Below are 15,411 nucleotides of genomic sequence, written 5' to 3' on the forward strand. Positions count from 1 at the left end.
GAAGGGAAAAGAAGTGGCCAGTGGGTAATGGTGAGAGAGGTCAGAATCAGTGCAGTCTTAGAGCAGATTAATGCATCTATGATCCATTCATCAAATAACCTGAGGTTTGCCCAGCATGCATTCACTGCATTACTACAAAATTCATCATCACATCATCAAGAAACATAAAAAGCCTAGATATATTTTATCTTTAGATTTATTATTTTTGAGGCACTTAATGTCTTACATTTATATAGCGCCATTTCCCCCTCCAGAACACTTTACAGTATATACATACAGGAATGTTTCCCACCACTGTTGAAATGCAGCCATCTGACTATTACCAGTACCATCTTCAAAACACCAACTGTTTCAGACTGGAAATCCTCATCAATACTTTGTCTCACTAGTTCAGAATTCCCACGTACAAACTTCCATCTTGTGCTATTAAAAAGACATAAAAGCTAAAATACAGTATCACAGTGCAATTCTGCAACAGAACCGAGACTTGGAGCATTGTCATTAGATTCGTTACAATCTTTCATTAGATCAAGTCTATCTCAAAATACTTTAATGTAAGGCCTTTTAAGAATATCATTCTAAAACATCATTCTTGTTTATACTTTCTTTATAAGCCTCTCTTACAATCAAGCACAGAAGAATGTTTTTCTTTCCTTCCAGTATATTCAGAAACACTTAGTCCTGGCCCTAAGGAGATATTACCATCCTCAGTTCCAGTGAACTTCATGGCATCTAAAGGCAAACCTATTCCTCCTTGCTTATGGAGCTGGATTTTTAAGTTGATTTTAGTATTTGAAATTAATCCGAGATCACACACAATTCTGTTATTAAGCAATTGAAACGTAAAGTACCTTGGGATTGGCTGCTGGGGTGCTATGGAAGTGTGCTGTGCGGGGGTTTGCTTGCCGGTCTTAAAATACGTTAAAGTATCCCAAGTTCACTACTCCATTGCAAAGCCTGCCCTAGTCACAAAGATAACAGCAGCTTTCTCACTTTATAGAGATTTTTAACTTGTGTATCTAAAAAGGTTACTAAAAGATCCCTTCCAAGAGAAGAAGTTGCATTTGTGCTGAGAACTTTCACAAAAAGGAACAAAACCAAGCCCCCAAACCCCACACAACAAACTACCTGGCATCCCTACTGTCATGGTTACTGTTACCGTAAGACTACAGCATGCTGCTACCTGCTACGTTATGGCTGATGTGAGAATCTGAAGGAATAGAAAGAAAATTAGTAAAATGAAATATCTATTTGCCTTCTTGTGGATCAAGCATGAAAATTTACTCAGGTACCTTACTCTCTTGAATACACTACACCTCAGAAAGGCTTTTTTGATTTTCATTGATGCATTATACTATGAATCTAATGTGGTCACTAGATTCTTATACCAGTGTAGCCATTTGTATTTGAATACTACGAAAGAATAATAGCACTAACAAGAATGGGCAAGGACTAGGATAAAAGGAAAAGTATTAACAGGTAGTGATTTCAACATGAAAGATGATGACTGATCATACCTGGTAAAAATTAACAGACAGAAGTGCATCCAAATACGTACCCAAATATGTTCTATAAAAAACTGGGTTTGTTTTTAATCTAAACCCTTGATAAAAGATGCACAGAGAACAGATTTTTTGCATATTTTATGCATGCCTTCATGTAGTGCATTCCTACATTTTATCTTATATGGAAGACTAAAAAACGACTAGACCTTCACTGTACAACAGGTATTGGTAATTTGTGTTTTAAAGCCTAAAGAGTGATTCAGTTTGAGTTACACCTTCCTCTTCCCTGATCACACACACACAAAAAAAATCACCTTGTTGTATTTGTGTTTGTCAAAGTCACATGGCAACCACAAAATAATTTGTATAGAGAGACCAGTTGCAGTAAACTATTTAAAGAGTTGGGTTTCTGCAAAGGGATTTGGCAGCTGGAACAAGAAAACCAGCAGGGACTAGAGATCCTTAGACAACAGGGAGAATCACTGGTGAACCATCTGTATCAGAAATCAAGAAACCTCATGACAAATAGGATGATAAAGATGAAGGATGACAGCATCATTAAAGCCTACAAGACCAAACAAGTGCCATTATCACTTAGTTTCAATCTCAGATCTGAAAGGCAGCTAAAACCACAAAGAGATCTCATTTTTTTAAAGAGGGAAACAGGAATTTGGAAAAAGCAACTGCTGTTATTACAGGACTGAACACACAAAGGACAGACAGGAGTCTGCTGTTTCATGGATTAACATTCTGGAGTCCACACTAACCCCTTCTGATTTCAAGAGAAGAGTGACTGGACCCTCATTTTCTTCTCTATTTCTACTTGTGGAGCCATTCATTTCTTCTGAGCTGAAAATATGCATGAGACTGTTTGATACAAGATACATGACTTCTCTTCCTTTTTTTTCCCTGGTTATTTTTTTCATCTCTCAACCACCGCTCAACTCTTCATTACCAAAGTATTTCTCTGACACAAAAAGGGCTGCTGGGGTGGGAGATAGATGAAGCTCTTGCTAAATTGAGAATGGGATTGCTGAGCAGCAGAGATAACTGCATGGACAAAGAGATGTAAAAGAGAATTCAAATCCCAGCAAAGAACAAGTTTATTTTTTTACCAGAAGGAATTAGTTTTGTCTTTTCGGTTCAGTCCATCCTTTATCAGCAAGGGCATATTGGCTACATCACAAGGCTTGGTCAAGGAAAAGGCTCTTTCATTTAACTGGGCACAGATCTGAAGATGGGAGAATGTCCTGCACTGTGTGAGATAACTCAGAAATATGCATAGAACAGAGCAAAAATCCAAGACTGCTTTGCAGGAACAAGAGAGGTAGCAACCCTAATTTTAACAGGGCTTTTCACTCAAGGGAAAGAAGGTCTACAAAAGTCAAATCAGCTGATTTCAAATGGTTTGCATCCCAGGATGAATCAGGTTACACTGATTTAAGCCCAATTTAATTTAGGCAGGTTTTTAAACCACAAGAATAAGGACATTCTTAGTACATATCAATAATTAAACCAACATATACACAATTAGCAATATCCGACATAATAGTAAATGCTTAACAGCTTGTTTTGGGTTATCCTAGTTAATTTGTTTAGAAAACAAGCTGAGTAAGTTGTATTGTACAATGCCTGCCACACTACACACTTCCTGTAATCAGTCTCTGTAGCAGCTCAGTTCATGACTTTAAGATCCAAATTCAACTGTGTCTTCAGTTATTTTCTTGAACTCGTAGTTTCCTCTGCCATCCATATGCAAGTAAAACTGAAATAGAAGAGCATATGTTAGCAATCACTTGAAAATTACCAGCTCTTTAGCTTCTCCCTCCTCACATTTCATTAAATTCAACTGCCTCTGGAAAGAAGTTGAACTCCCTGTTGTTTTTTTCCCTTAGTATCATCCATCAGTCTGCTAATGGTCACAGTTAGACTTAACACTGCTGTCTTGGGCTTTGTGATAATATATTAAGTTACATATTCATCCCTGTGTATCAATTCAGTATCTTCCACACACATATACAGTCCCTCTGCATAAAAAGTAATAGCAATAGTAAAATCTCAGTTTGGAAGAAAACAAGTATTACACAGTATTACAGTAATACAGATTAACTTTTCAGCATAGATAAATAAAGTATCTTGAAAGCAAAACCTTCATGCTGCTTACTGGATTCTGGCTGAAGGGGTTTTTGAGACTAAAAAAGAAAACCTAAGTACCTAAATGAGCCTTTCATAGTTTTGAGGCATTTAGGGACTTTGGGTTAGTCTTCATAACTAGAGGCATATTTCGAATAAGCCACTGGATTACGAAACTAAAACATTTTTGAAACAACAGACCATCATCTCTAAGGACCTAAAAGGAGAACACCTTGAAAGCCAAACAACAAAACCCCTACAACCCACAGATACCCTTAGCAAAAACAAACACTACATACATCATGATGTTTCCAGAGTGACTTTCTGTGGGAGACAGTGAAGAGAGTGATGCCAACCTACATGAAGAAAATACACACAATAAAGCAGTTAATTTGTCTCATGGGTTAGGTGTTGGTTATTTGTCAGCATCAGCTGTAGAGCTTACATTGATAAACACAAGCTTCCAGACCCTATTATTAACAGTATACATATGCAGTCTTTGTATAAGATTTTGCAGTTGAATAAATAAATTGAAAAGCAGAAGGGATTTCTCTTTTTTAATTTATTTCACCATTCTTTTGCTCCTAATCATCTGGCAAAACACACACTGGGCAAAGGGGGCAAGATAGGAGGTGGATAAACCAACAAACCTGGTGATTAAAAGAAGTGCACTTTAACAGCAAAAACACCCCAAACCACAAAAGCTATTAGTACATTCTAAAGTAACAATTTAAAGGTGAATAATCTTCCTTAGTTTCCTTGCAACTCAGCTGATTATGCATCCCTAACAGCAGCATCAATTAGAAGCCAAAATGGCTCTGATGATAAAGCAGGGTAGCATTTTTTCTTACTGCAAGGACAGCTTAACCAGGAATTCTTTTTTTCAGGAACATGTATTAGCCATTTGACAACAGGAACTGTAAGCCACAAATGAACATTCAAATTAACAGAATAATAAGTATATGCATAACAGACATAGAAAGTTGTCAAGGTATTGGTATTAATGTGGTAAAATTAAGAAATGATGTCCATTCTTCTGCAGAGTCCTCACCAGTGTGAATTTACTACCACAGAAGGCTCCTTAACTTCCCACTTCAAGTTTCAAGCACGTATTTCAGTGGATGCATAGGTTCACCATTCTGTGACTATTGCTGCTGAACAGTTTAATGTTATTTCAAGTAAATTCCTTCCTAGGCTGAGGGGGTGAAATTGTATTCTATTAATATTTCACACTGCACTACACAGAATCTGAAATGGTGAGTTTAAGAGAGAAAGGAAGAAGAAAAATATATTCAAGATCATCATGTTTTCCTAGAGTGCCTGGCTTTTCGTGTCTCAAAATAGATGGAAATGCTTTCAACCCCCTCATTTTGATGTCCTGGCCAACAGAGGGCTCTTGAACAACAAGTATAAACTCTTAGATTATTTGATCTTCACTTGACATTTTAAGAGTTTATCTGGAGTAGTAAGGTTACTTAGCAGCTAGTAAGAGTTCTCTGATATACAGAGGCCACATGTACCTCTAAATTATCCTAAAGCTACAAAACAATTATTGAATTCTAGTGTGTATAAAGGGTCGTTCCATGCCCTTCTAAGCTTCTGGGTGCCTTTTATCATTTTAGGTTTCCTCTTAACATACAGAGATAGAGTTCTAGCAACAAAGAGCTTACCTTCCGGCAGTGGCTGTAAATGTAGCCTTCTACATCAACACTAACAGCACTGGTGCATTCATCCAGAATTGCAAACTGGGGCTTATGATAGAATAACCTTGCCATCTGCAATGCAAACCAAAAGGCTACTGTGGATATAGCACTACAACCAAAGTGTTACAAGTGAAACTAAGACTTAGTGTCCAAAAATTTACTGTGGCAAGGGAATTTCCTTTAGGTTGGCACCCACTGGTGAACGTCTGTTTATATAACCAAAGTGCAACGGGTGATAAAAGGTCAATATTTCCTATTAAATTTTTTATACAAACAACACTATTTTAGTTAGGTTTTTTTTCCTCAGTATTCAGGTATTTCATATTTTGAGGGTTCCTTTTAAGAAAAATACTAATATTTAGTTAAAAAGGAATTGCTTACAATTTAGGTTACAGTTTTGATCAGGTCCTGTATTTGTTAAGTATTTACACTTTTGAGACATAGAATCATAGACACATACTGCCATTCTCTGCTTCTCTCCCCCACTGAGTACATCCATCCAATCCTGAACGATATCCCAGCCTCCTTCACGTTCCAAGATGTGACCCAGCTGGACATTGTCCAAATACTCCTTCAGCACCTTTTAATGAAACAGAACTGATAAGTAGAGCTTAAGTGAACTTAAAGAAATGACTGAAGAAGGTTATAAAGGGTTATACTATTATACTGGTGTACTATCAACCCCGATAAACATTAAACGAAATGCAGTGGGTTTAACAGCAGTTTCAATATTTTTAAATCTGAAACATTACACATCTTAAGCAAGAGAAAGGGTTAATGAATGAATTATCATTACCTGGTCAGAAATACCTTTCTTTCTCTGATCTTCTAAAGTATCTGGATATATAACTTGATCTCTGAGTGTTCCAAGAGTCATATATGGTCTCTGAGATACCGATAGAAACGAAAAGGTAGGTCAAATATTTCTAAGCATAGCCAAAGTAGGAAGAAAGAGAAAAACTACTGTCAACTAACTACTTTGCCTCACCTGGGGAACATAGAACAACTTTCCTCTTACAGGCTTTGTTAAACGCCCACCAAACAAAGGCCACAACTGGAACAAGAAAAAGGTTTAAACTTGACTGAAAAAAGTGCAGTTACAACAGTGCTTTGGAGTCTCTGCTGTTCATTTTCACAAGTTCCCTTACCTCACCAAGAACACGGAAAAGTGAGCTCTTCCCACACCCGTTTGGTCCACAAATCAATACATTTGCACCAGATCGAACCTAAAAATGCAAAGCCAACACATTAGAAGTGTAGTGAGGAAGTACTGGTAAAAGCTTTTGCAAACACTAAGACAAACTGGTATTCTCATAGGCTTGTACATAGCACCTTCTGACACTACAAGGAGTGATTTCCAGTAATCATTTAGTTTTTGTCTTTTCCAACTAGTCTAGCACCAACTGCAGCTGGGAAAAAAACCCACACTTGTAACAAAGAAAACACTTTGGGGCAAATAGCTCATTGCCTTTTTATTTTCTCATTTAGAACTAACACGAGGATTACTTTTGTTCCCATTTAAGCGTACCATGTAAGCACCTCTCTAGCTTTGATTGTGCATGTATTTATAGATCAGATTACCTCTGAAACTATTATCTCCCCTTTAAAACTTTAGATGAATATACTTTTCTACGATATTAAGAAACTTACCTCAAAGTTAAGGTCTTGAATCAAAACATCTCCATTAGGTGTCACCAATGGAACATGATCAAACCTGTGTTGCAATATTTAAAATAAAAGACAATTAATAGCTAAGGAAGTTCTTGAACCACAAGTGGTACCTTAGTGTTTAACAACTATCTATAATTTGCTGGTAGTTTTTTTGTCTTCATGTATTTGCTTTCTGAATCCTTCTAAGTCTTTGGTCTCCAAAACACCTTGTGGACAAAAACCTACATTTAAAGATGCTCTTCATTTTAAACCTGGTAGTGGAAGTTTAGTCCATTAGTTCCAGGATACACAATGAATGATTCTCTGCTCTCTTCCCCCTTGCTTGTGTTTGCTTCTTTTTCCCCCTCAATAAAATAATAAAAGTAACTCTACCGTCTCCTTTCTCCTCTCACTCCCCTCCACTCCGCCAATTGATTTCCATATTGTCCAGACTGAGGCTAATTCATCTATTACCTGGCTTTACTCCGCGTAGTATTACTATGTCAAGGTAGTATGAGGTAGTAGGTAGTGTTACTATGTCAATAACTATGACCCTCAAACTGCAAAAACCTGAGGAACTGATTGTTACTTGAGTACATCAGTGAAGGGTCCAAGCATGCAGATATACAAACTGAATACAGACTTGCCCCTGAATTTTACTGCTAATTTATATCCTGGAATAAAACCTGTAACCAACTTATTTCTAAGAAGAAGTTTGATAAAGTGTTAACAAGAAGGTCTGGGAAGTCATATTCCAAAGGACAGCTGTAGATACCACTACAAAGGCTATGTCCAGACAGCATATTATGTCTTCTGCTAAGGTGAGAGGGCAAGGACTGACTTACACAATAGAAATGCTGACATGGAGTGAGGCAGAATCATATGTAAATAAACTACAGTACAACAGGAGCTGCATATTGTAATAATGTGCATTAAAACCTCCGTTAACAGAGGCAGAGGGAATGACTTATGTCTTTCCAGGCTAAGTTAAAAATACTGAAGTTGTGGAAACTTTGTAAACATACTTGATAAGGTTATCAGTGTTGATAATTTCTCCAGATCCAGGTACCAAAGGCAAAGCTGGCTTTTTATCTGTATCTTAAAATAAGAAGAAAGTGTTAGAGACTGGAACGCTACAGAGGGATGCATATACTGCATATTATGTCGTATCTACCTTTTTCTTGTGATACCATGGTACGCTGATATTTGCCACCATTTAAGTCCTTCAGAACCTGCATTAATTCTGTAATTCGAGCTGTGAAACTAAAAAAAAAAAAAAAAAACACAGAAAAACCATAAAATTAACCATAATTAATCTTTAGAAGTTTCAGAAATCAACAGTAACTCTAATGAGTACAACTAGCAAAATAACAAAGTTATTCAACCCAGCACAGAAACAGAACTTTAACACTGGAGTTGCACTGAGGTTGTCCAATATTCACATTGCTTTCAAGAACCTTTTCCTGTAATAGGCAAGTATTTGGTAACTTTTCTTCTTAGATGTTGTTTCAATTAAACATTCAAACTGTATGCCGCTACTGTTCAGATACGAAATTACTAGTGGACATAATTATCACACCTTCAGATTTGTTTTCAGCATCAAATATTTTTAACCCCTAGATTTCTAGGGTGCTGCAGTGAACAAATCACACAAAACCATTTTAATTCTAAGTCAGTTTCTTGAAATGAGAAGAAAAACAGCAACAACATAACTTTAAGAAAGAAAACTTGACACAACTACTTATGAAGCTTACCCAGCCAATCTTGTCATCTCACGGCCTGCCAGAACTATTCTGCCCAAGGCTTGAGACATTCTCAGTAACATTCTTCCACTTTGGTAGTAATCCTAGAGTAGAAGAACGTTTCTTTATGTAGACTAACAGAAATTAATTTCAGGAAATGGTTTTAATTCTGCTGTACTTACCTCCAAAAGTTCTGCATGAGTACTGTTCTGGTGACGAGGATCAGCCAGATTCAGAAACGGGCGACTAACAACCAGGTAACCAACCACAGTGGCAAGGTCTGAAGTTTAAGAGTAAATATTAAGCTACACATTAATTAAAGCAGTAAGAAAAAAAGATTTCTCATTTTAAAATTTGAGCACATTATTATTTATAGCAATCCATTAGCACTGGATAAACACTCACATTTGGCAATGATGGTATCAATGAAACCCATTGAGAACCTGAACAGGATGAAATTATGCAAGTGTTCCACCTGGTAAGTTACAGAAGAAACAAGGTCAAGTTAGATTAGTACCTTTTTTATTAACTTTTATTATTTTACAGACATTTGATTCCCAACATTTTTCCCTATGTCACAGCTACCTCAACACACCCATAATGATGACAAGCACTGCACAAGTGTCTCTGCTGGCAAAGACCTGCACTCCAACACAACCTACACTTGAAACTGAGCAGTGAAAGAATAGCTTTTGTAGTGAAAAGGGTGAAAAGGAGGTAAGTGGCAAGAGACAGACCATTTTATCAGATGCCTGGCTTCTGCTTACAGCCTACTCTCTTAAATCTAATGACTGTAGCAGCATAAGCATCAAGCCACTATAATTCAATTTATACTAAAGTATGTCAAGAATCACCATCATAAAATTAATTGAAGTTTTGCTTAAAATGTTTTAAAAGATAAAAGAAGTTTTACCAGTTTACGGAAGGTTTTGTGAATAGTCTGTTTTTCTCTCAAGTTTCCATTATAAAAAGCAATTTCTTCACTAAAAAAAAGAAAAATATTTTTTTTACATTAGTCTTTGAAGAAGTCAGCCATAAAACACAGGAATATATTTCCCGTTTCAGTCACTTTAGAAAATAAGAGTCTGTACATTTTCACAACAGTAGAACGTAAGCTTTTTATACCCCAGCTACAGTTTGTCTTTTGAATTAGGAATGCACATATAAATTAGTTAAAAATAATCCTCATAAAGATGCAAACACTTTGCTCTGAACTGATAGCATTAGACTTTCCAAATACATGTGTTAACATACAGCTTCTCCATCTATACCACAGCATTACTTTGTCACTTGTATCTTGCCATCCAAGTAAATCTATACCTGTTTGTAATAAGCCGCGAGTTGACGTATCTGTACTCCCCTTCATACTTCTGTTCTATAACGGTCATCTTGCCAATTGGTCGTCTTAAACGGGTAAGGAAGAACCCCGAAATAATCAAGTAAGCCATCATGCTAGCTGGACCCTGTGAACATCAAACCAGAAGAAAAGCTTACCATCTAGATGGTCTCAAATTGTAACATCTATATACAAAATGCCCAGAAAGCATGAATCCCTGGATTCTCACCTTCTATGTGTCTATGTTACCACTTCAGTTACCCTTGAAATTCCTACCATGCTCCTTTCTTTCATGTTGCAGATATTATTTAATAATTTTATCAATTTTCTGCCCCTAGATGCCCTTCCCATCCCATCCTTCTACTCAGGTTCTATGCCACCTGTGTGTTGTACTGACCTAGCTTATTTCGCTATGAATTTCCTTGTCCTTTCTCATTTCCTCTCCTTCATTTCTACCTACTTCATTTTCTCTGTATTTGCTACATTGTCGTAGCAGTCAATATTTCAATCCCATTCTCTTCTTTGATCCATACATCTCCCAACACACTCTCTTCTCTCAAGCAATCCTTGTGGGGAACTCTATTCTTCTGCATCCTAAGATTCAATAGACCAGGGCCCTCAAACAGCATGCTTAAATACCATTTAAGTATGGCACAGTATAAAACCAAAGGCACAAACTGAATTCAGCATAAACTGCCTGTAATAACTAAATACTACAGTGAGCAATGCTAAGACAGAGACTGCACAAACTACCTAGATTCAGCTAAGCCTTACAGCAGCCTGTGCCAACAAAATCATGTGTCCCAGAAACACTTCTTGTCAAACCCTGAACATTTCTGATAATGCCTTGTTTTATTGACCTGAAGATTTATGAAATTATTCAGTTTATGGTGGAGGAAATATACTGGTCATACAGCTGAATGCAGGGAATGACTCCTTTATAGAGGCTGCAATGAAACAGAAAACTTAATTTTGTCCCTTAAATGGAAGCCATGCAAGATATAGCAGCCAGAAGGGTACTCTATTAAATATGATTCCCAAGTAACTGCCAGAAGAAAATAAAGAATTTTCTTGTTTCTTCAAATTGTTGAATTCCTGCAAATGCTGTTTTTATTTTGCTTGCCTCAAGAGAGCACTAAAGCATATAAAACATGAAGTGTAAAAGCAGAGTTTCAGTATAACCCTTCAAATTATGGCTGAGTCTACAATTAACGTGTAGAGTTTTCCTCAGGCTCTAAACAGGTACAAGGGCTATAACCAAAGAAAGGAACATTTTCTTATAATGCTAAAAAACCCACTCAATTTACCTGAGCTCCTATTGCACTTGTTAGCTTGAAGATATACAAAACTATATCCAAGAAAGGCTATAAGAGAAGCAGAGGAGAAAAGGCATTAGAACACCAACATAAAACCAGCCCAGAAACCACCAACCACCCCAATAACAGTTACAGCTCTGCATTAAAAGCACAATACTGTTTAACTTATACAAACTAAATCTATTAAAACAAAGAGAATCCCAGCCCTGTGACATGTTCCTGAAAACATTCACTCAAGAACTGAACATAAATGCATCGTATCTTCAGATAAAGTACATAAGAGTACTTCACTATTTGAGGTCTGTAATAACACCCTGTTCATGAAGCAAAGTTGGATTAGACCGTATGGTTACTCAACTGAAGTAACTGTGAGGAATAGTGAGCAGAAAGATAATGTCGTATAGTTGCCTATGTACCTAATAAAAGCAACATTTCAATTTGCAAGCATCCTATTCCATACACTCCCTCTCAAAGCTAGAGCAGCTGAACTACAGGTTTTGCATGCAGAATTTCTGAATGCGACTTGTATTTTGCTTTATACTTCTGCTTGAGTGAACAAAACAGCATCAAAAAAAACCCAAACCTAGTTTAAAAATATTAAGAGTATTCTACTTCACTACCTAAACCCCCTAAAATTTACACTAGAGTGAAAAGTGTATTCAACCACACCTCCCTACCCAAAAGAACATTCCTACGTAACTAAAAGATAGCCACCGATTTTCTTCTGAAGCCTAACTAGCTGAGAGAGTGTACTCATCATTGTTCAACTGCAAAACAATGTGCCAAGTTCTTTAAAAGAAAACTTCATACAAATTGGAAAAACCCACAGCTGTGCTTTAGCAGAAGTCATGGAAACCACAGTGTGAAATGATATAATATCATGAACAGGCTTTTTAGCACCATACTCCAAGCAATACACATACTGCAAGTAACTGTTTTGAGCTCTGACATCACATCCTAAACATTCACAGCTATCAAACTTCTATCTGGATAAACTTACCTTGCTCAGGTTTGAATACAGGTCCACTACACTGTTACAGAATTTTTCCACATCCTGTGTAAGGAGCTGATCTGGATTAGCTATTCTGTTGTCCAGATTTCCCATTTTGTAGTACGTATAAGATCTGAGATAAAACAAGGCAGAAAAAAAAAAAATCATTTCTTGGCATCTGAAATAACTGGAACCCCCTGCTTCATGCAACCAAGATAGAAAATAGTGCAAACGTTAAATGGCTGCATGGAATCAACATAAATTCTGTTTCTGCCTGACCAGATCCATACTAAATACTGTAGAACTGTTTAGGCTCCAAAACGTCTTTGTTGAAGCTCAGGCTGCTCTATGCACTGCTGCTGCACTTACAGCTACAAAACTCTCACAAACTCTGCATCAGCACACCCAACAACCAAAATTCAGTGCAGAAGGACATAAGCAGCTACTCAGTTTCATGCATCCAATTTAATCTGCAGGATTATTACCACTGTATGAAAGCAATTTAATTACTTTGGAAGCTGACCCACTAGTGGAAGCAGCAGGACTTCCCCACCCACCACCACCCCCAATTGCGACAACTTTGCTATCTTTCTATCTGTGCCATCTACAACCTGGATAAGTCACTCATCCTTAACTGCAAGGTAGTTGCAACCAAAACCCTTTTCTAAACAGTATACCTGCCCTATAAAGCACCTTGTTACCTTCTTACTATGTACTTAAAATTATCTGGTTTGATGTTAATCAATTTAGTTTTTAAAACCTTTAGACATTAACAAGGTGTTACTTACTTAAGATATTCCTCATAGAGGTATCTGGTAAGTCTTACTCGGAAGCAAAGTTTTAATTCATTTAGACCATACTTCAGGAAGCTATTCACTAAAGAGATCTAAAAATAAGAAACAGAATTTTAGTATTTACCTAACAAGATTTAATACACTTAGACCAGTTTGCAGCACAAATAGTGCAAACACTTTAGAACAGCTGAATATTCCCCTTGAAATCAGTAATACTATCAACACACTGAAGACCAACCATGTAGCATGTGCAGGACCTCTGATTAGGTTCCAGTCTACGTTATTGAAAACTGAAGTATACCTTGAGCTCTTCTGATAATTTCTAGAAAAGAGCCACTACTTTACATTTATCAATTTGCTTCTAAATCTATTGTAAAGCAGGTACAATATCTATTAGGTAGTAACAAGTACATCTGCTGCAGGTCAGAGATGTTGACATGCTGAAAAGAAGTTAAAGGGAGAGGGAAAAACAAAACAAACCCTGGAAAAAGCTGTAAGAAATCTAAAAAATAAAGACTAGAAAGAAAACTTCACCTTCAGTGGTGTCAAAAGAATCTCAAACCTACAATGCTGAAATATCATTTAAGCCATAAGACATTATGCAGGCCTGCAGGTGGCATGTTAAGCTATCAAAGTTACTATCAACAAAAATAACCTAAAACCCTAAATATATCTGTCGGAAAAATAGCTGCAACCAATAAGGAAACATGCTGAAGAAGTCCCCCGCACTGAGGCCAAAAATTTAAATACAGACCTGCATATAAAATACTAATTTCTATGGGTATTAGGCCACTTATTTGAGAGCTTATCCTCAAATTCTTAATTTGCATTTAAAATATGTTCTGCTTAAAGGCTGGCACAAGAAAAGCACTTACAGCAGGCATTGCAGCGATGAAGTTGAACAAGTATTTCTTGAAATCTTTTCTGCTGCGCCCAATGATAGCACTGAAAACAACCATCAGCTAAGAGTTAGTCACAGGAGAAACAAGAAATTATAAACTACAGCATGCATGTCTTAAGTGGATAAATTCACAGTGGACCACACAGAGAAAACAAAAATCATCGTGGAAATCTGTAGTATCAGCTGTAGGATTAAATACAAGAGACTTCTACACATTGCAAGTGACAGACTAAGCGACTACTTTCTACTCCTGCAGTAACTGCCTGCATTAAAGGCTCAGAAATTCATGGGCATAGAATACCAGTTCCTTTCCTTCTTTGCTTTCATGTATTCTCATCAGAGAAACAAAGCAGTCCTTCAATTCCACACAGCACTGAAAACCTCTCCTGAAATAGGAGTAACATTTTGAATTCACATTTCAAGACGGATTCTTGCTTGCTTCAATCAGCGACAAGAGAAACAAGAAAAATTAGAAGTCTAGAAAACACTTTCTAAAACAGTAAGACTGAAATCATTGTGTTTATCAATCTAAAGAGCAAGCAGCTCAGTAGGAAGAAGTAACAGTCCTAATATCCAAGCAACATGGCTGAGTCTATGACATAGAACCACTGTGCCACTATCCTAAAGTGCCTTCTTGACTGTTCAGACAACAATTTAGTCTTAAGTGTACAAAATGTGACCAAAAGAACTGAAAATCATTTAATAAGAAAATCTTGGTTAAAACAAATGGTAAAATTTTACCCAACAGCAGAAAAACAGTTGACTAAATGTATTTCTTAAAAAAAAGAAAAACAAGTTTATAGATACCTTTCAATGACTGTTCCATTTTGAATCATCCAAATATCACAATAGGTGCGGACTACCAGCATCACAGCAATAAGCAGCAAATAACCTGTCTAGTACAAAAAAAAATAGAAGTGTAACACTTAAACAAGGGATAATATTCACCACCTTTTCCTACTAAGTGGTCTAACCATATCTAGCAGAAAAGTATTGCCTTGCTGCTCCCAGCTAATGTAGTATTTGCTGACTCTGCAGGAAACACGTTACTATATACTATACAATATATTTGATAAAATACTGATTACATTTTTATGGAGAAGGTTTGTCTTTTAAAAAGCTGTATTTGGTTGATACATACATTGGACACATCCTGTAAGTATTGCAGGGACAAAAAAGTTATTGCTATTCTGAAACACCTTTCTGCCATAAGCATAGGATCATACAGGCTGCAAGGGACCCCTGAAGGTCACCCTACTTCAACTCCCCACTCAAACAGGGCCACTAGTAACCAGTTATCACTTAGACCTTGTACCACTGATTAAAAACCTTGAAGTCCA

The 15,411-nt window shown here is 36.8% G+C and overlaps 1 protein-coding gene across 2 annotated transcripts in view; it reads right to left on the reverse strand.

The window, feature by feature from the left end:
* Nucleotides 1–178: 178 nt before the first annotated feature.
* ABCD3 (ATP binding cassette subfamily D member 3) overlaps nucleotides 179–15,411 on the reverse strand; it is a 32,371-nt gene continuing 17,138 nt past the window's right edge. For both annotated transcript variants that reach the window (XM_065675583.1, XM_065675582.1), the window contains exons 4-23: nucleotides 14,879–14,967; nucleotides 14,046–14,115; nucleotides 13,165–13,262; nucleotides 12,386–12,509; nucleotides 11,377–11,433; nucleotides 10,054–10,196; nucleotides 9,647–9,716; nucleotides 9,139–9,208; nucleotides 8,916–9,013; nucleotides 8,746–8,837; nucleotides 8,166–8,254; nucleotides 8,017–8,089; nucleotides 6,992–7,055; nucleotides 6,490–6,567; nucleotides 6,330–6,395; nucleotides 6,138–6,227; nucleotides 5,802–5,921; nucleotides 5,309–5,413; nucleotides 3,938–3,994; nucleotides 179–3,270 (exon numbers count right to left, since the gene is read on the reverse strand). In XM_065675583.1, coding sequence (XP_065531655.1) covers nucleotides 3,193–3,270; nucleotides 3,938–3,994; nucleotides 5,309–5,413; nucleotides 5,802–5,921; nucleotides 6,138–6,227; nucleotides 6,330–6,395; nucleotides 6,490–6,567; nucleotides 6,992–7,055; nucleotides 8,017–8,089; nucleotides 8,166–8,254; nucleotides 8,746–8,837; nucleotides 8,916–9,013; nucleotides 9,139–9,208; nucleotides 9,647–9,716; nucleotides 10,054–10,196; nucleotides 11,377–11,433; nucleotides 12,386–12,509; nucleotides 13,165–13,262; nucleotides 14,046–14,115; nucleotides 14,879–14,967 — 1,731 coding nt within the window. In that variant the 3' untranslated portion in view covers nucleotides 179–3,192. The remainder of the gene's footprint in view (nucleotides 3,271–3,937; nucleotides 3,995–5,308; nucleotides 5,414–5,801; nucleotides 5,922–6,137; nucleotides 6,228–6,329; nucleotides 6,396–6,489; nucleotides 6,568–6,991; nucleotides 7,056–8,016; nucleotides 8,090–8,165; nucleotides 8,255–8,745; nucleotides 8,838–8,915; nucleotides 9,014–9,138; nucleotides 9,209–9,646; nucleotides 9,717–10,053; nucleotides 10,197–11,376; nucleotides 11,434–12,385; nucleotides 12,510–13,164; nucleotides 13,263–14,045; nucleotides 14,116–14,878; nucleotides 14,968–15,411) is intronic.

The sequence above is a fragment of the Lathamus discolor genome, chromosome 3 (assembly GCF_037157495.1).
Source record: "Lathamus discolor isolate bLatDis1 chromosome 3, bLatDis1.hap1, whole genome shotgun sequence".
NCBI classification, from domain to species: domain Eukaryota; kingdom Metazoa; phylum Chordata; class Aves; order Psittaciformes; family Psittacidae; genus Lathamus; species Lathamus discolor.